The sequence below is a fragment of the Acanthochromis polyacanthus genome, chromosome 6 (genome assembly GCF_021347895.1).
Source record: "Acanthochromis polyacanthus isolate Apoly-LR-REF ecotype Palm Island chromosome 6, KAUST_Apoly_ChrSc, whole genome shotgun sequence".
Taxonomy (NCBI): domain Eukaryota; kingdom Metazoa; phylum Chordata; class Actinopteri; family Pomacentridae; genus Acanthochromis; species Acanthochromis polyacanthus.
The window spans coordinates 6702682-6722282 of NC_067118.1; the positions used below are offsets into that span (position 1 = coordinate 6702682).

General features: G+C 39.2%; 1 protein-coding gene across 1 annotated transcript; it reads right to left on the minus strand.

Moving 5' to 3' along the window:
* Positions 1–907: 907 nt before the first annotated feature.
* On the minus strand, positions 908–18489 carry fkbp1ab (FKBP prolyl isomerase 1Ab). The gene is made up of 5 exons (XM_022208084.2): positions 18331–18489; positions 18184–18231; positions 11832–11944; positions 9235–9395; positions 908–2641 (listed from the first exon to the last, which is right to left on the minus strand). Exons 1-4 carry the CDS (start codon positions 18365–18367, stop codon positions 9267–9269), a joined length of 327 nt encoding a protein of 108 aa, XP_022063776.1. The 5' UTR covers positions 18368–18489; the 3' UTR covers positions 908–2641; positions 9235–9266.
* Between the last annotated feature and the right edge of the window lie 1112 nt (positions 18490–19601).

A 19601-nucleotide genomic window follows, 5' to 3' on the forward strand; every position in this document is an offset into this window, starting at 1 on the left:
CTTGACGGTTTTTCTGACTAGACTAGGATATACATTCAAAGTCCTTGTAGGTTCCTGGGTAGTTCCTAGATTGGTCCTGATAGGTTAATGGGTAGTTCCAAGATGGGTCCTGGTAGGTTAATGGGTAGTTCCTAGATGGTCCTTCGTAGGTTCCTGGATGGTTCTTTTGTAGGTTTCTGGGTAGTTCCTAGATGTTTTTTTGAGGATTCATGGAAAGTTCTTAAAATGTTCCTGATGGACTGACCGTCATGTGTTAGTAATGATGGACTTCCTGGTAGGTTCCTGGGTAGTTCCTGGATGGTTCTTTGTAGGTTCCTGTGTAGTTTGTAGATGGTTCTTCATATGTTCCTCGGTAAGTCCTAGATGATTTCTTGAGGATTCATTCAAAGTTTTGAAATTTTCCACACTGACTAACTTTCAGTTCTTAAAGTAATGATGGAGTGTCGTTTCTCTTTATTCAGCCGATTGGTTCTTGCCATAATATGGATTCTAACAGTTGTCAAACAGTCAGCTGTGTACCAACCTGACTATTGCACAACACAACTGATGGATTAAGAAGACAAGAAATTCCACAAATGAACCTTGACAAGGCACACCTGTGAAGTGAAAGCCATTTCAGGTTCTACCTCATGAAGCTTACTGAGAGAAGACCAAGAGTGTGCAAAGCAGTAATTAAAGCAAAGGCTGGCTATTTTTGAAGAATCTAAAATATAAAACATGTTTTGACTTATTTTACACTTCTTTGTTTACTACATGAGTCCAGATGTGTTCAATCATAGTTCTGACGCCTTCAGTGAGAATGTACAATGTAAATAGTCATGGAAATAAAGAAAAACCTTTAAATGAGAAGGTGTGTCCAAACTTTTGACTGGTAGCATATATGTATATAAATAAAACTTCAACAGTCTTGTGGAGAGCACTTCTTTTATTTAAATATGTCTTCATTGGTTTAGCCTGCATACAGTAACGTCTGAGCACAGAACTACATCGACAGCAGCCACGGTCAATATCAGACAGCCAGGCCAGCAGATTCCTTCATTTAAACTCCATTTAAAACTATTTATTAGAGATACAAAAACCCACGAGGAGGCCTGTGTGTCAGCATTATTTGTTGTTGTTGTTTTAACACAACACAGACTTCATTTAGGCAGTGTGGTTCTTTACTGACAATGGCAAGGAAAAAAACTATCTTTGTTGTTTCTCAGAGATAGAAAGTTGGCTTTTGAAAAATACATAATTGAAGTTGTTACACAAAATAAGATGAGGGGACGTCACCGCGTGATTGATGTCCCCTTGAAAATTTCAAGCATTTTCCCTTCTTCTTTCTTTCTTTCTTTTTAAATTCTACAAAAAAAATAACAAAGCTCCAATTGATGCGCATCAACGCAAATCCCATCTTTGCACTGTTCGACCTGTTTATGGCTTTAAATGGGGTTTAAAGACTTGGCGAGATGAGAAGGCAATAATAAATCGGATGCAAAGCTTTCGAACTTACTAAGGTTTTCGTCGCGTCTACGACATGCAGACAGGGTAGAGTTTTAACCACGTGTCTGGCAAGAATATTTAGGCACACATTAGAGTTATCTACAACTGTGACTGGTTCTCTATGAGCCAATGACCTCTCACACATCGCTTAGCAACTTTAACGAAAAGAAAACACAGTGGTTTTATACAGAAATGCCCATTTTATGTAGCAGACTCCTGTGTTGCACCTCATTGACCTGATATTTCACTGCAGGCAGGTGGAACTTAATAACTACCTACACTACTGTTTAAAAGTTTGGGGTTAAACAGCCAATTTCATGTTTTCCATGAAAACTCAAACTTTTATCCATGTGCTAACATAACTGCACAAAGGTTTTCTAATCATCAATGAGCCTTTCAACAGCATTAGCTAACACAATGTAGCATTAGAACACAGGAGTGATGGTTGCTGGAAATGTTCCTCTGTACCTCTATGGAGATATTCCATTAAAAATCAGCCGTTTCCAGCTAGAATAGTCATTTACCACATTAACAACGTCTAGACTGGATTTATCATTCATTTAATGCTATCTTCATTTTAAAAAACTGTTTTTCTTTCAAAAATAAGGACATTCTAAGAGACCCCAACTTTTGAACGGTAGTGTACATTTACCTGATGTTCCACTGTAGGTACATACTAAGCTAACCACTATCTTACTTCATTTGATCCAATTTAAAGCTGGGATACAAATGTGTGCTTTTCATTTTTTTTGTATGTCTTTTCGTTTTTGTAAATACAACAAGCCGTCAGACATTTTAACATCGGTGAGCAGTGACTCGTAAAGAGAGATGAATGTCGCTGCGAGCGGTTCATTGGTATTTTTGTACTTCTCAGCATAACCATGCACAACCAGCGCTTCAACAAAACACAAAGAAAAAGCAATTTCAAAAACAATTCAAGGTTTTAAGAACGTGGAGGTTTGTAAGGTTATGGCCCATAGTTTGTAGAGGAAGAATCAGGATGAAAAAAAAAAAGATGAACTCAGTCACAGAGACAAAATAAGACAAACTGTTGAAGTCTGATGAAATAAGTAGTGAAATATAGACTCCAGCCTCGTACAGAATGAAGTGCAGACTCTCCTCAGCTTCTCTCCAGGTCGACCAGGTAGGGAGTCACCTGTAGACACAACAACAAGAACAAGACCTTAAAACAGATTTAAACTCTCCTATAGAACTTTAGATCAGACTTAGACGTAGATTCCACTTTGTCATTGAACAAACACAATTACTTCACAACGAAATGCACCAGAACCATAATTATTCATGAACATATATGCAAGTTACAGAATGATCAGTCAGAATGTTACAAATAATACACAATAGAGAATAAATAGTGAAGGATACTGTACTAATATAAATACAGGGTGTGCCTAAAGTCTGGACAATTAAGAAATCTCACTAACTATAATTGCTTTGCCTCCACAGATTAAATGTGGCTTTGTGCAAAGAAGAAAGACTTGAACTGGTACTTCTCAGTGGACGTGAAGGATGGACATATGAAAATCGTTAATTTAACGTCATTCAAGGAGGATTCCAGTTGACTTTTCCACGGTGGTAAAGGTGGTTCAAAAGTTTAGAGAAACGGGTGTCTTGGACAAACCAAATGTATCAGCCGAAACAAAAAGATTGGTCATGGCCAAAATTCATGCTACCCACAAAAAAATCACATCCTAACCCTAACCCAATCTATGGATATGTCCATCCTTCTCGTCTACTGAGAAGTACCAGTTCAACTCTTTCTTCTTTTCATGAAGCCATATTTAATCTGTGGAGGCAAAAAAAAAAAAAATAGAGTTAATGAGATTTCCAATGTGTCCAGACTTTAGGGACACCCTGTATTAGAGAGACTATAGAATCTGTACGGAGCCGTGAGAGCCGCGACTAACCGGCTAGCTAGCAGCTTTTGGTCCAATGCATGCTGAGATGGAAACCAACCTCCTGCAACCCTGACCAGGTACCCAAACGTAAACTGCCATCGGACAATTGAACGAGGTGAGTGTTACCGGCTTTCACTGGTGGAATTCACCGCTACAAGCCCCGTGATGTCCATCACTCTCTATAACCTTTGTAAACAGTTGAATATTGTGTTGTGGATTAACTTCAGTGATGTAAAGTCATATCATCAATCATGAAGTTTAACATGTCTGCAAAGGGCCTTGTGTTGTCCCATCTAAATGTCTGTAGTGTAAAAAATAAGGTACATGAACTTAACAATCTGACTCAAGAACACACCATTCACATCTTGGCTGTGTCAGAGACCCACCTAGATGCTACTGTTCATGATGCTGAGGTATCCATTGATGGCTACAATATTTTTAGGAGGGACAGAAATATAAATGGGGAGCGGGGGGGGCATAGCAATATACATAAAAAAATATTTTCCTGTAACACTCTGTGCTGAGTTCATGCCTTATCATCTGGAACTGCTATGGGCCAGATTACATCTTCCTCACCTAAAGCTTATTTTAATAGGTTGCTGTTATAGACCTCCTGGAACCAACAGTCAGTATTTGGATGAGTTGTGTGAGTGGATTGACAGAGTTGCAGATGTGAATGGGGAAATGTTCTTACTTGGGGATATGAATATTGACTGGCTTGCAAATCAGTACCCAATGAAAAAGAAGATGGTATAGTTAATTAATGCTTGTAACCTGTCAAAGATGATTTCTAGACCAACAAGAGTTTTTACTAATAGTGTAGGCCATACAACTGCCACCTGTATTGACCATATTTATACTAATACTCCTGAACATTGCTCTAAATCAGTCTCTCAGCCGGTGGGGTTCAGTGACCATAACCTGATTACAATCACCAGGAAGACCAAGATCCCTAAATGTAAGGTCAAAATTATACATAAAAGAATGTACAAGAAATTTATGCCTGACTGTTTTTTGGAAGATGTTAGGAATATAAACTGGACTGAGGTGTATGCTTCTCTTTAGCCAGACGCCTCCTTACAGATCTTTATGAACATCTTTATGAAAATTGTTGATAATCATGCTCCAATGAGGAAGTGTACAGTTAAATGTAGACCTGCTCCATGGCTGAATGAGTCTTTAAAAGATCTCATGAACAAAAGAGATGAGGCCAAATCCATGTTGGTAAAGTCTGGTTCAGTTGAGAATAGATTAAGGTATTGTCAATTGTGGAATAAAGTTACAAAACTGAATAGAACAATGAAAAAAGAATATTATAGAAATAGAATAAAAATTGCAAAGCAAGACAGCAGAGAGCTTTGGAGAACATTAAATGAAATAATGGGGAGAAGGGCAATTGGGGGAGCTTATTTTGTGCAGTCAGAGGCCAGGTTTCTAACTAAACCACTTGGCATAGCTAATTATTTTAATAATTTTTTCATAAATAAGATAAGGGTAATAAGGCAGAATATGAACAACACAGATTCCAATACTTTTGAATTGATAAGAAATGGCATAATGTTCATTAAGACTTGCACTTTTCAGTTTAAGAGTGTGGAGGAGAGTGTGGTCAGGAAGATGTTGAAGGCCCTCCCTGAGCACAGCTCAATAGGCACCGACATACTGGATAGTAAGGTCCTGCGTCTTGCAGTGGACCATATTTCTTGTCCTATATGTGACATCTTAAATAAATGTTTAATGCATGGTATATATCCCACTATCTGGAAAGAAGGTAAAATAATTCCCTTACCTAAAGATGGCAGACTGGCACTTACTGGACAGAACTGCAGACCCATTACCATCCTCCCTGTACTCAGTAAACTGATGGAGAAAATTGTCTATTTACAAATACAAGAATATTTCGACTGCAATAGTCTATACACAAAATATCAACATGCTTACAGGCGCAACCACTCTACATGTTCTGCACTTACACAAATGACTGATGACTGGTTAAAAGAGATGGATAACTCTAAAATGACAGGAGCAGTGCTGCTGGATTTTAGTGCAGCATTCGATGTCATTGATCACAATCTCTTGACAGGTAATCTGGAATGCTATGGATTTAAACCAATGCCATCTCATTTATTAGGAGTTATCTTTCTTGCAGAACTCAAAAAGTTTATTACAATGGCAGCTGGTCGAACTCTAAAGATTTAGAGTGTGGTGTGCCGCAGGGCAGCTGCCTTGGACCACTTCTGTACTCCATTTTCACAAATGACTTGCCATCTATTTTGCACAAGGCGAGTGTACAAATGTATGCCGATGATTCGACACTGTATTATGTAGCAAATACAAGCAGAGAGCTAGACAATGTTATGACTTCTGAGTTAGATTTGGTCTTTGATTGGATACAACTCAACAAGATGGTATTGAACATCTCAAAGACCAAATTTATTATTCTGGGATCAAGTCACAAACTGTCATCTAGACCAACATTGAGACTGAACTTGTCTGGCGAATTTATAGAGCAGGTTGATAAGGTTAAATTATTAGGCGTTATAATAGATAGTCAATTGTCATGGTCAGAACACATTGACACTATAATCAAGAAAATGGGTAATGGCATCTCTATGGTGAGAAAATGCCTTCCTTATGTTACTGAACACATTTTGGGTCAGGTAGTTAAGTCCTTAGTTCTACGTCACTTGGATTATTGCTCACCCGTTTGGTCCTCGGCATCAAAGAGCCTGCTAAACAAATTACAAATTGCCCAGAATACAGCCGCCAGACTTGTTTTACATTGCTCCATCAGAGCAAATACAGAAGGTATGCATCGTAAACTCTCATGGTTAAAAGCAGAAAAAAGGCTGTCTTTAAGTACAGTCATATTCTTTGGCAATGCTGTTTATGCCACCAAACCTGAGTTTTTACATAATCAAATTATCAGATGTAGTCAGATTCATAGTCATTCCACTAGATTAGCAGATGACGGTCAAATTACATTACCATGTCCAAAATCCAATGCTTTGAAAAAGGTGGTTATTTATCGTGCCATCAAACTTTGGAATAGCTGCCCCCTCCACATACGGCAATCTAACAGTAAGGACTCATTCAAATACCATCTCAGAATGCACTACTTAATGGCTGAGCAATAATCCAGTCTGACAACTATTATGTCCTATTTCTGTGTTGTTTCTTGTTCTGTTTGTTCCTGTTGTCTGAATGACTGGTCTAACATCAACTTGTCACCGTAAACAGATGTACATCAAATGTGTATTTTGATAGATGTGATCTAGACGCTTGATCTTTTCATGTAAGGTTGTTTTTTAGGACCCCAGGAAGACTAGCTGGTGCCACTGGCATCAGCTAATGGGGATCCTTTTTAAATAAATAAATAAATAGAATAAATAGTGAATGTTACTATATTAATATCAAAATATATGCAAATTACAGAATGAACAGAATGATCAATAATAAAATTATATGCTATACACTACCGTTCAAAAGTTTTAGGGTTAATTACAGTCTAAACAGTAATGTTAGACATACCTATCACCTCCAGCCTGAAGACTGACAGCAGTGCTGCCTAAAGCATTATAAATGTCTGATTTTGCTGTACACTGCAGCCATTTTTTGGGACCACAAACAATCATTTACAAGAATCAGTAAAGTTTCAGAGAGGCATACCTTTTCTGTTACCACAGATGTAAAGTTATGTGTATTTGCAAGTTATGATCATAATAAAAGCAGCTGTAGATGTATATAAACCGAGTAATACAGCTTTAACAACAGGCGCCTCCAACAGCAGTCATCTTAGATGATTAGAAAACCCTTGTGCAGTTATGTTAGCACATGAATAAAAGTGTGAGTTTAAATGGAAAACATCAAAGTGTCTGGGTGACCCAGACTTTTGATCGGAAGTGTAAATATATTATATGATTCTATTTTGTTGATAATGAATTTCCAACAGCTCATTAATACGAGGATGTTTTCAGACAGCTTGCACACAAATCTCAATAACTGAGTTTCATTAAATGTACTCCCAAGGTCCCTGTTTGACAAAAGGCCCAAAAAAATCTACAATTTTCTATAAGTTCATTTTCTTAATGTGGTCAAATATCAAAACACCAGTTAGCTGTCTGAATGACAGAAAATATAAACATTTATTTTTAATTATTTTATAGTACTAAAGGCCCTGGCAGATAAGCATTTAAAATAACTGTGTTTGACTTCATTTCAAATGAACTAGCAGGATTATTAGAGGGTGGATTTTTCATGTTGAGTTTAACTCTGGAGACATTTGAGATGCAAAATCACAGCCACGAGGGAACAGAAAGAGTCTAAAATGAAGGAAGCTGCCTCAGGTTTGCAGCTGTGTCGCTTCATCTACTCGTATTGAAGCTCCTCAGCTGAACTACAAACTGGATTTTAGACAATTCTGTGCCAGATGTTGATGGTCTGCATCTCTTTGCTCATTAGCAACTAAGCAACCGAGAACAAACTGGCACGTAAAAGGGTCTGTATTTGTGGTTCTGCTTGCTATAAAAGCGTAATGCAGTCTCAGTGCTGATGGAAGCTGTGTAATGTTGTCTGTTCATCACATCTGTACCTTTAACTCAGCTCTGCATACAAATGCTGCTAATTCACTGCAGTGAGGCTTACTGAAGTATTACTACAATGAATAAATGCATCACATTCATTACATCATGTGAAATAATGCAATCATAAAACAAGCTACTTAGCTGCTGTGCTAAAATAACTTACAAAACGTCTGTATTCTAACCGGACGATAAACATCAGCAGAGGAATACATTCAGCTGGCTGAGCTGACTTCCATCAAGTCATACCAGTGTTGTTCAAACCAGAGAAAAGTTAGACAGTCATTTTGACAAATTACCTTCAGCATGCTGCCAACTCGCTAGTGTGCTAGCCGCTAGCTTCCCAGTAACAGCTAACTATATTAGAACTATGAAAGATTAACTTTTAAGAGAGAGTCCAGGTCAAGGGTTGTATAAACTGAGTGCATTTCTCTGCTTAAGGTGTTAAAAAAAAAGTATCATCTCATGCTAACGCTAAGCTAGGAGTTCAAACACTAATATAGCAGAAAGCAGCTGTATGCTAATGTTGCTAACGCTCAGGAGCAGCAAGGCTCTGATTATATGCTTCCAACAACATTCAAATTAAAGTGAAGAAATGTATATGTGCTGGTCTGCTTCGGAAATAAATACATTTTAGAGATGACAATAAATACCAACAGATCTCCTGGACTGATAAAGTTGGCGTGATGGTTAATGAGGACATCTGAATCCCAGTTTGTCTGATATTAAGTACAATGAAAAGTCGCTCCATTATGTGGATCAGGTATGAGGATTTTTTGATATTATCTTCTTATAGCCAGACCATTCGGGGCTGTTTAGAATGGTCTGGTTGCACCTCATTGTCATTGTACTTTTGGGGAAAAAGCTGTGGCTTGTTTGTAGGTTATTTGCTGTGGAAAACTGTGGTTCGGTTGCTGCGTCTAATACTTTGGACTTTGTCAGGGCAATCATTGAAGAGCAGCTTTATTCTATAATTCAAGTAAGCTGGTGTTTACTTTCTGTTTTTCACATTCGTTATGTAGCCGAGATGATTTTGTTGTGAACTTTAAGTGTTAAAAATAGTTTATCAGGATATGAAAAACCCTCAGATGCTAGACTGTTAACATAACCGACTATCAGTACACTACAGTATCACCGTCTATTCTGAATTTTTGACTTCCACTGTGCCACTTCCTGGAGTTTCTAAGTCTTAAAAACAAAACTTGCACAACCAACAGTAACGGTCAGGCTGTGAGTTGCTTCAGATTACTTACGCAACACGAAAGAAACAGGCCGTGGAGTCGTTTCATTCCAAACCCAGCAGCTCCACGTCAAAGATGAGGGTGGCGTTCGGGGGGATGATGCCCGGATGGCCTCTGTTTCCATAAGCGTAGTCAGGCGAACAGGTCAGCTTGGCTCTTTGACCGACACTCATCTGCAGACGCCAAACAGACGGCAGAGAAAGACAGCAGTTGTTATGGAGCAGCTGGAAGATAGTTAATTGGATCATCATACTTTCTCTGCAGTGCAAATCAGATGAGAAGCCACAGGAGACGGTGGAAGTGGCAGAGAAAACATCTTGTTTACTAACGATGCTTCAGTATCACTAGATCCAATCGTCAGCGCACAAACTCTCACGGCTTTAATCTTACTGAAGATCCCACACAGTGCAGAGAGCATCCGAAGCTGCTGTCATGAATCCGCAGCAGCCGCCTCATATAAATGCAGATAAATGCAGGTCTGAGTTGTGTCTGAGCTCCAGTGTGTGCAGAGTTAATGGAAAGCCTGCTGAGTGAAAACACTCGATAATGGAACAACAACATTATCAGCAGCAAAACGCATCTTCTTTCTTATGGCCCAGTTACATTTGCCTCTGAATCCTGACTGCTGGAGCCACTTAGCAGCGTGACTTTTAATTCCCAGAATCCGTCTCACATTAATAAACACGCTGCGGCATGTCTTCTGAGGGGATAAATTGATGCAACATGTAGAATTTGTATCATTTTGCAAAAGCAAACATTCATATTGGCAGCCAGTTCATTATATCATCTGTGCAGCATCTGCAGGTTTCACAACGTTGCATTTATTCAAGACCACATAGTACGCAATTTAACAAATGTTTCACAGCTGAAGAAAGATAGAAACCTGAGGAGATAAATAAAGTGTAACATTATTTGCTAAGGACATCATATTAGTGACATCCATAGCTTGTTCTTTCATGTTGTATTTATCATTTCCTTCTCATTTAAATCATCTATGAACATGCCATTGATCAGATGAGCTGCAGAAATGGATGCATAAAAAAAACTGTAATTTAAGCTGATTCAATCTAAATCCACATCATGTCAGCCTCATTTCTAGTTATATTATTTGTAGTCCATAACAGACCCATAAATACCAAAAACCTTCTGCATCTTTTTTGTTAATACCAGCATTTTAGCACCGTACTTCTATTTCTTCGACCTGCATGATTTGCACGTTCTTTTGTCCAGTATTTCCTCATTTATTTTGAATGCAACATGTACAAGCTAAGGGCTGCACAGTGGATAGCATTGTTGCAGTGCAGCCAGAAGATCCCTGGTTCATATACCGTCCTTCCCGGAGTGCATTGAGTTTGTTCTCAGGCATCCTCCCACAGCCCAGAAACATGCTGAGGTTAACTGTAGGTGTGAATGTGATTGTTTGTCTGTATATTAAAGGTGGAACACAATTTTAAAATGTAATCTAATTAATTAGAGGCTTTGTAATTAATAATTACATTTTATTCAAATAGCAATATTTGACACAATAAGTAAAGTTTCAACTCAAATAAACTTTGGTTGATGACTGAATCAATGAATAGACATGGGTGTGGACTTAATCATTTATATTTACCTGCATTTTAATCTGTCAATGACATTCACAGATTACTGCAAACTCAAAGTTCCATTCCAGTGATTATATTCAACATTTTAACGCTTTTTTGTAAACTCAAACACTTTCAGTGTCTTGAAAAGTGGTCTATTATGGGATGGCTACACCATTAGCTGGTACCAAGACCGTCGTAGCTAACATAGGGTTCTTCGCCATAAAGTACTTTCATTAATGCTAATGCAGCATGGGGGGCAGAGGTCCAACACATCGCAAAACTTTGGTTAAACGCCTAAACTAGACATTGAACTAAAACCAGTACAGATTCAGCAGCTTTTTTTCATGCTTTAAATGCTTTCAGAAAGACTTTGTACTGAACAGTTTTCGGATTAAAAGAAAAAGTTTGCGACCGAGCCGCCATGTTGGTCTGACGCTTCCTGTGTATCATCTTTGCAGCAGGCAAGACTTTAGGTTCATTAGCGCCACCTACTGGAGCCGGAGTTCATCCGTGTTACCGGTGTGCCACAAATTAGGGACCTGAGAAAGGTGCGATTAAATGCGCTATTTTTTAATGCATTATTGTTTCTGTAATTAATTAATCATAATTGACGCATTAAAGTCCAAGCCCTGCTGTGTATGTAGCCCTGTGATAGACTGTTACCTGTCCAGGTGAACCTTCCCCCTAAGTCAACTGGGATAGACTCCAGACACCCCATGACACTGATGAGGATAAAGTAGTGTACAGATAATAGATGGATGTAGGAGCTACTGGGTACCTTGAATTTTTTCCTTCTCTCTTTAAAGATAGATTTGGAGACATTGGACATAGGTGTGAGATTTTGTATGTTTTGGCGCATTAGTTATAAATCAGTTTTCCTTAATATGCTGTTGACCAGACAGTAAAGGGCACCATGACAACGCCTTCTGTGCTGTTTAATGATCTTAGACGAGTGTCCAGCATACTCACTTTGTAAAAGGCAGTTATCTGGACCTGAAAATACCCGGAGTTCTCCAACATTACCTGCACTACACCCTCCTCCCAGCCTCGGATCACTTCCTGCTTGCCGATCTGGAACCGGAAAGGCTTGTCCCTGTCACGAGATGAATCAAATTTCCTTCCGTCTGTCAGGGAGCCTTTCGAAAACGAAGACAAACAGAAGTACAGCATTAGAAAGAACCCATCCACTGGAGAAGTCTTGCTGCAAAAGTTTGTTTTTAAACATAAGCAGGTCAGATAACATTCAATAGAGACAGACTGATTATCGGGCTGGCCGATTAAAGTGGCCAATATTTTGCATTTTTCGATTATCGGTATCGGTACATTTTTGACCAATTATTGATTAATTAAATGCTCTGGTTCAGGTCTGATCAGCCTCCTCTCTCTGTCTGTTGTCACTCTGTGGTCTCTTAAGCAGAAAAATTGAACAAGAAACACAAACCAGGATATTAGCTGCTCTCACAGTGGCTGAGGCTATGTTAACGGCTAGCGGCTAAATTAGGAGGCAGATTAACCTGAAACAGACTCTGCAAAACAATAATTACAAAGCTTTAGTGGGCAATAAAAGTGATAGAACAGAGAAAGATATCTCCTTTTTTGGTATTATTTTTTTCATTGATGTCTCTTGTATTTGTGGGAACACTTTTTTAATCAACATAACATTTCAAATAAGAATTATTATGCATGAAACGTGTGTCCCACAACAACTTTGTTAGCATGACCTTTTTAGCTGGTAGAAGTGCATAGTGCAGCTAAAAAGATCTCCAACAGGAACTGGTGGAGGCCGATATATGGCTGTTAATAAATGCTAATGTTGTTAACTAACTGCTGGATGTGCAAATGAGCAACGGTTGGCTAATTCCCCATATTAGCCTAAAAGGTAATAACATGTTGTATTTCAAAAATTTTGAAGCTTTTCCCACCTAAAAACTCTTGGTAAATGGTGCAAAATGGTAAGATTGAACCAAAACAATGAGCTCAAAGACCATTTTTTGTGTGTTTTTGTCCTCGATAATTAACTTCACTGTTTTAGTGTCTGTTCTTGCTGTTCTGTTTTTACCTCAATTTCAGCCATAAAACTCTAAAAACTTGCTGTACGTAGCATCAAACAGCTAACAGATTCAGTTAGCAACTAGCATGTGAGCATAGTGCAGCTAAAAAGATCTCCAACAGGAACTGGTGGAGGCAATAACATGGCTGCTACTAAATGCTAATGTGGCTAACTAACTGTTGGCTAATTTCCCATATTAGCTTAAAAGGTGATAACATGTTGTATTTCAAAAATTTTGGAGCCCAATTGTCCTCCAGTTCTGGAATCCCCTATATATAGTCTAATTATTAGCGCTTTCCCCCCCTAAAAACTCTTGATAAATGGTGCAAAATGGTAAGATTAAACCAAAACAATGAGCTCAAATAATAAATAGTACATAATTAAGTGATACGGGAGCACTGGGAAGCACGATTAAATGCTTTAGTACTAAAAATGGATGTTTACCTACTTAATGGAATCTCAGTTAGCAACAAACCTGCAGAACAAAACATGACTGCTAATAAATGCTAATGTGGCTAACTAAGTGTTGGCTAATTTCCCATATTAGCCTCAAAGGTGATAACGTGTTGTATTTCAAAATTTTTGGACCCCAAATGTCCTCCAGTTCTTGAATTACCCATGTATAGTCTTATTATTAGAGCTTTTCTCCCCTATAAAGTCTTGATAAATGGTGCACAATGGTAAGATTGAACCGAAACAATGAGCTCCAAGACACCAAGATGTTGCACAGAGCTTTGTAGTAAACTTTAGTTAACATACGAAAAGAGATACTGGAGCACTAAGAAGTACGATTAAATGCTTTTGTACTAAAAATGGATGTTTACCTACTTAATGGAATCTCAGCTAGCAACAAACTTGCAGAACAACATATAACTGCTAATAAATGCTAATGTTACTAACTAACTGTTGGCTAATTTCCCATATTAACCTCAAAGGTGATAGCGTGTTGTATTCCAAAGATATTTTGGAGCCCAAATGTCATCCAATTCTGGGATCAACCACATTTAATGAATATCGGCTGTAAAATCAGTCTTGATCACCAATAATTGTCATCAGCATTGGTTCTGGAAAACCCGTACAGGTCGATCCCAGACACTGAGCACGTAGAAGCTGGAAGGCAAATACGTATTTCCAGCTTTTCTGACATCCATCTGCTGTATATATATACTGAGTGCGCAAATGAAGGGATTCCAAGGATCTCAGAAATAGCCGCTGCAGCTGTCTGCAGGCCGGATTTCACTGTGACAGTCAGGAAAACACACAAGCATCAATCCGCAGAATAGCAGCCCTCCAAGACTATTTACGCTATCGCTGTTATTAGCACCGGCACTGCAGCATGTGTGTGTGTCGGTGTGTGTGTGAGGTGTGCATTTGTGTAGGAGCTGCACATGTTGTTGGGCACATCAGGGGGCGGCTGGCGAGCTGCAGCCTGTAATCCAGGCGGCAGAGTGGGAGCATCGAGATAGCAGCTTAATGGAATTATCTGAAGGAGCTGAAAGGTCCGATCTGAGCATCACAGCCAGCCTCTTCCAACACAAAGCAAACAACACCGAGATGACATTTTCACGCCATTTTCTGCAGACGTAGCTTGTCTGAAAACCTCCGAGAATCCACGTTTTGATGTGGAGGCCTGCCTCTGTAAAGGAATATCCTGTTTCATGTCGCATTTGAGGGCTGACAGGAAGGGAGACGGCCCAGAGAGGAAATCCTGTCGATGGTAGGATATTAAAATGTTGAAAAAAAAGAAAGGACAGAAAACAGAATGCAGGCTTATGGCTAAAGAGAAATAAAAAAAAATGCTTCACTCTGCGAGGCCCAAAACGGCTCTTACTTCAAGTTACATAATCTGGGAGCAAAGAGGCTTCTTGAGTTACAGAGTGAGTTATGTCTGTCTCACCAGCTTTGCCAAACTCAGAACAGGTGCAGACGAATTTACAGTCCAACGCTGCAACGCAAAAGCCTTCCAAACCGCATTTTGCTGCTGATGCTACATTTTAGTCTTGCATTCAAATGGCAGACTCTTTTAATACACCACAGGTCATGCTAGCGGTATCTGTTAGCAGCTACAAGAGTCAAATGTGGAACATTCATGGTCAACAGAGGAAGAACCCGAATGGTTTTGGTGAATTTTAACCTCCAGCAACATTCAAATTTGTGTTTTCTTTAGTTAAACTTTGGAAATTCTTCATCTTTTCATGCGGGTATCTATCCTCAGCAGCTACAGGAGTCAAATTTGGAACATTCACAAGGAAGAACCCCAATGACTTTCTTGAATGTTTAACCTCCAGCAATGTTCAAATGTGTGTTTTCTCCAATGAAAAGTCTCATCAGTTATAGTAACTTTGGAAATCCTCCATCGTTTCATGCAGCTGTTGGTCTTTAGCAGCTATAAAAGTCAAATCTGGAACATTCATGGTCCACAGAGGAAGAACCCCAATGACTTTCTTGAATTTTTCACCTTAGCAATGCTCAAATTTGTGTTTTCTTCAGTTAAAATTTGGAAATTGTCCATCTTTTCATGCAGGTGTCTGTCCTCAGCAGCTACAGGAGTCAAGTCTGGAACATTCATGGTCCACAGAGGGAGAACCTGAATGGTTTTCTTGAATTTTTAAGCTGTAGAAATGTTCAAATGTGTGTTTTCTTTAGGAAAATGTCTCATCAGTAACTATAACTTTGGAATTTTTTTCATGTAGGTGTCTATCCTGTGAACATTCATGGTCCACAGAGGAAGAACCTGAATGATTTTCTTGAATTTTAAACCTCCAGTATCATTCAAATCTTCAGTGAAATGTCTCATCTGTAATCATAACTTTGGAAATCTTCTGTCTTTTCCTGCAGGTATTGGTCTTTAGCAGCTACAGGAGTCAAGTTTGGAACATTCATGGTCCACAGAGGAAGAACCTGAATGGTTTTCTTGAATTTTTATTCTTCATCAACATTCAAATTTGTGTTTTCTTCAGTGAAACTTAAGAAATTCTCCATCTTTTCATGCTGGTATCTGTTCTTGGCAGCTACAGGAGGTGTTGCAGTCAAGTTTGGAACATTCACGGTCCACAGAGGAAGAACCCGAATGGTTTTCTTGAATTTTTATTCTTCATCAACATTCAAATTTGTGTTTTCTTCAGTGAAACTTAAGAAATTCTCCATCTTTTCATGCTGGTATCTGTTCTTGGCAGCTACAGGAGGTGTTGCAGTCAAGTTTGGAACATTCACGGTCCACAGAGGAAGAACCCGAATGGTTTTCTTGAATTACTAAGCTCTGAAAATGTTTGAATGTGTGTTTTCTTTCGGGAAATGTCTCATCAGTAATTATAACTTTGGAAATATTTTCATGCTGGTATCTGTTCTCAGCAGCTACAGGAGGGATTGCAGTTAAATTTGAAACATTCATGGTCCACAGAGGAAGAACCCGAGTGATTTTGGTGAATTTTTCTCCTCCAGCGAGGTTCAAACTTGTTTGTGTTTAGTAAAATGTGTCATCAGTAATCAGGACTAACATGAATTTTAATCCGAACATTCATGATTGGCGATAACTTTAAAGATCTCGAATGTTTTCATCGTCCATTCATAATATATTAATGCAACTTAGACGATGCTAACCTACAATGGTGAATACTGTCCCTGCTAAAGAGAATTAATCAGTTCCAGCTGACTAAATGTGATTATTTCATTGTTTTCTTGTCTTTTTTTGATACTAATCTCAACATCTTCATGTACAATCTGTGGTTTTGAACTCTCAGTTGGAGAAAAAGACATTTTAAAAGTCTATATTTTCATGGGACAATAATAAGCTTTTTCCTTCTTTATTTGCAATTTTTTCAAACATTTGGCTACAACAAGTCACTACAACAAATATTTTACAGCTCTCCTTTACTTTAAGTTCACAATTTCAGCACTTTATCTGTCATCTGTAGCTATTTTAACCATTTACTGGCGACTTTTAGCAAGGAATTTTAGCAAATTTAACAATATATTAACGTTTAGTCTTTTACCAGTGCTCTCATATTTATTTCAACTGTTCATTCGGCTCGATTTATGTTTGTTCTAAATGTTTTGAGAAAGTTTTAGTTATGTTTTTAACTCAAAGTTTCCGTTCAGTTCCCAGAATGTTCTTCTTAAAGGCAGGATAAAGTTCTCTGACAGTGCTCTTAAAATGTTCTTCTGCATCGAGAACATCCTTCCTTTGTCATTATCGTGGGAATGTTTCATAGAAGAATGTTCTCAACATTCATAAAACATTACCGGGAAAATGTTCTACCGTTGTTAATATTTTAAATTACAAGAACATGTAATAAAAACCACATTCTGTCTGTCTGATTTTTGAATGTCGGAGGTGTTTTTTGGTAATAAACTGAATATCTTTTCAGTCTCTACATACAGTCGGTGGTTTTGGACTATAAGTTGGACAAAAACACATTTTAAACTGACATTTTGAGCTCTGTGGGACTGGAATAAACACATTTCTTTGTTAATTTGTTGACATTTTATGGACCACATTGATCATCCATGATATAAGCTAGAACACTGTATATCGGTACAACAGCTGCAGCCTATGTATTATTTGAGACTATTTTTCTTAAAGTATGTTCTTTATGGTGTCTTCTTGTTATTGCACAGCCCTGAGCAACTTTACACTCCACTGCACAAACTGTATGAGCATGTAAGAATGTAGATAATAATAACGTAGATATTATGGATTGAAGGGAACACTGAGGTGCTCCGTGTGGGAATACTTGACATATTTCTTGTCAATCACGTGTTGTTTTTACATATGCGGGAGGAAAAACACACAGTGTGCCATTATTCCAGAGGTCCAGACGGTTATAATCCGCTCAGCTGAACGCCACCAGCCCCCCCAGCGACCCCAGAGAAACTCCAACAAAGACAGAGGAGGATTTAAAGCCCCGCTGTCTGTCTGTCTGTCTGTCTGTCTGTCTGTCTGGGCCTCTCTGTGAACCCTGCGGCGGAATCTGTCTCGGTTTCTTTCGCTTTTGTTAATTCCCCAGACCAGACGGATGATTTGATCTCCATGAGGCCAAACCGGAGCGCGCATTATTTTACGCAGCGGTGGATCCGGAGCGCAGGACGCACTGATGCTGTCTCCATCCCTGCTCACACATTTACACCGAACGGGTTAAATTTTCTGGCATCCTGACGGTGCTGGATGTTTGCACCGGTCGTCCACATGTTCTAATAATGTTCTGCTAATGTTCTGCAGTGACACTTGGAGGCTGCAGGACGCAGTTGGCCGCAGCCGTCAGCCAGCAGCCTCCTGGAGCTGCATCTACAATCTGCTCACTGACAAGTTTCTGATTTCAAACTCACCCACATAATGCACCACACACGTCTGCCCTTTTTTGGGGAAAGTCCTTCCTGTGGAGAAACCAAAGAGGCGCTTTAATGCAACAGACAGCCGCAGTTTGTGCGCCTCAGTCAGAATCGTGCAAACAGAAACGACAAAACACGGCTTACCGTCTCCGGGGGTGATAGTCTCGATCTCGACTCCCATGTCGGCGGCGCGTCGTGGAGCTGTCCCTGCACCCGGCAACACTCCGCAGTCCGTCTGTCGACTCCGCTCCCCCGGAGGAGGATCTCTGCTCCGCACCAACAGCGTCAATTTATCATGTTATACACCGACAACATCCGGCCTGGACCTCCAAAATAAAACACGGCTCGGCGGTGGAACAGTCAGGATCCTTCTAGTGGCAGGTAGTGGAACTTCAGAGGCCGTCTGTGGATTCTGTGATGTCAGTTACAGCTTGGTACCAGTCTGTGACTCCTGAGTGGAAGTCTATGGCACTGACTGTGGGTGTGGCGGTCTCTGGTGGTCTGTGGCACCCCAGTAACAGTCCTTGGCACCTAAATGGCAGTAAGTGGCACTGAAGTGGAACTCTACAGAAGTGGTTGTGAGTGAATCCTAGGTGTCAGTCTGTGGTAGTCTGTGGCCATGGCACCTAACAGGGGTGAAAATCCCATTTCATTTTTTGGGGGGACAATAAACAGCAAAGTTTCAGAGTAATTCCTGGGGGGGACATGAAAAAACATTGCTCTCTCCCTCTCTTTCTCCTGCTCCTTTGGAACTTGCCTTGCAGGGTTGAGCCCTCAGCATGTTATTAAAAGTAATATAGCAGTTATAGCATTGTTCTGTCTTAATGCATGTTCTACCTGCACACAGGTTTTTCTATGCTCAACCAGCAAAATCAACAATGCTATTAGGTGGAAGGTGGAAATGATGCACTTTTATGACCACACTAAACTCAGATGAAGCTGATATGCACAAATATCCAAGATTTATTTTCCCCAAAGAAGCTGAAAAATGTTTTGTGACATTTTTTTTTAACAATCAGAACTGAACAATCTTTGACTTTAAAAGAAATCAGATATCTGTCAAACTGAACATCTAGTGATAAGTCATGGTGATAACTACTGGACTAACTACCAGCCTACAAAAAATGATAAAAACCTTCAAAATCTGGATATCTCTATAGAAACAAGTCTAATGTCAGTAAAATATAAATTGGGCTTATATCTGACATTAATATCCTGACAGACGTTTTTGAAAACCCTGTCGTCTATATTTCCTCCCCTCTTTTCCCTCATCTATTTTCCTCTCTGTGTCACCTCTGTCACTGCCACTATTCTGCATACTCATTCGAGCCTGTTAACGATCATAAGCTAGGCTATTTTCTTACCGGCGTGCTGATTTAAAAAAAAAACATTTACACATTAGCATCATTTCTCAT

Excerpts from the sequence above, each read along its gene's own strand:
- fkbp1ab (XM_022208084.2), bottom strand. The coding sequence starts at position 18,367 with ATGGGAGTCGAGATCGAGACTATCACCCCCGGAGACG. Across the intron at positions 11,945-18,183 it reads GTGTGTGGTGCATTATGTGG|GCTCCCTGACAGACGGAAGG; the intron begins GTGAGTTTGAAA and ends CGTTTTCGAAAG. Across the intron at positions 9,396-11,831 it reads GGGAGGAGGGTGTAGTGCAG|ATGAGTGTCGGTCAAAGAGC; the intron begins GTAATGTTGGAG and ends TGGCGTCTGCAG.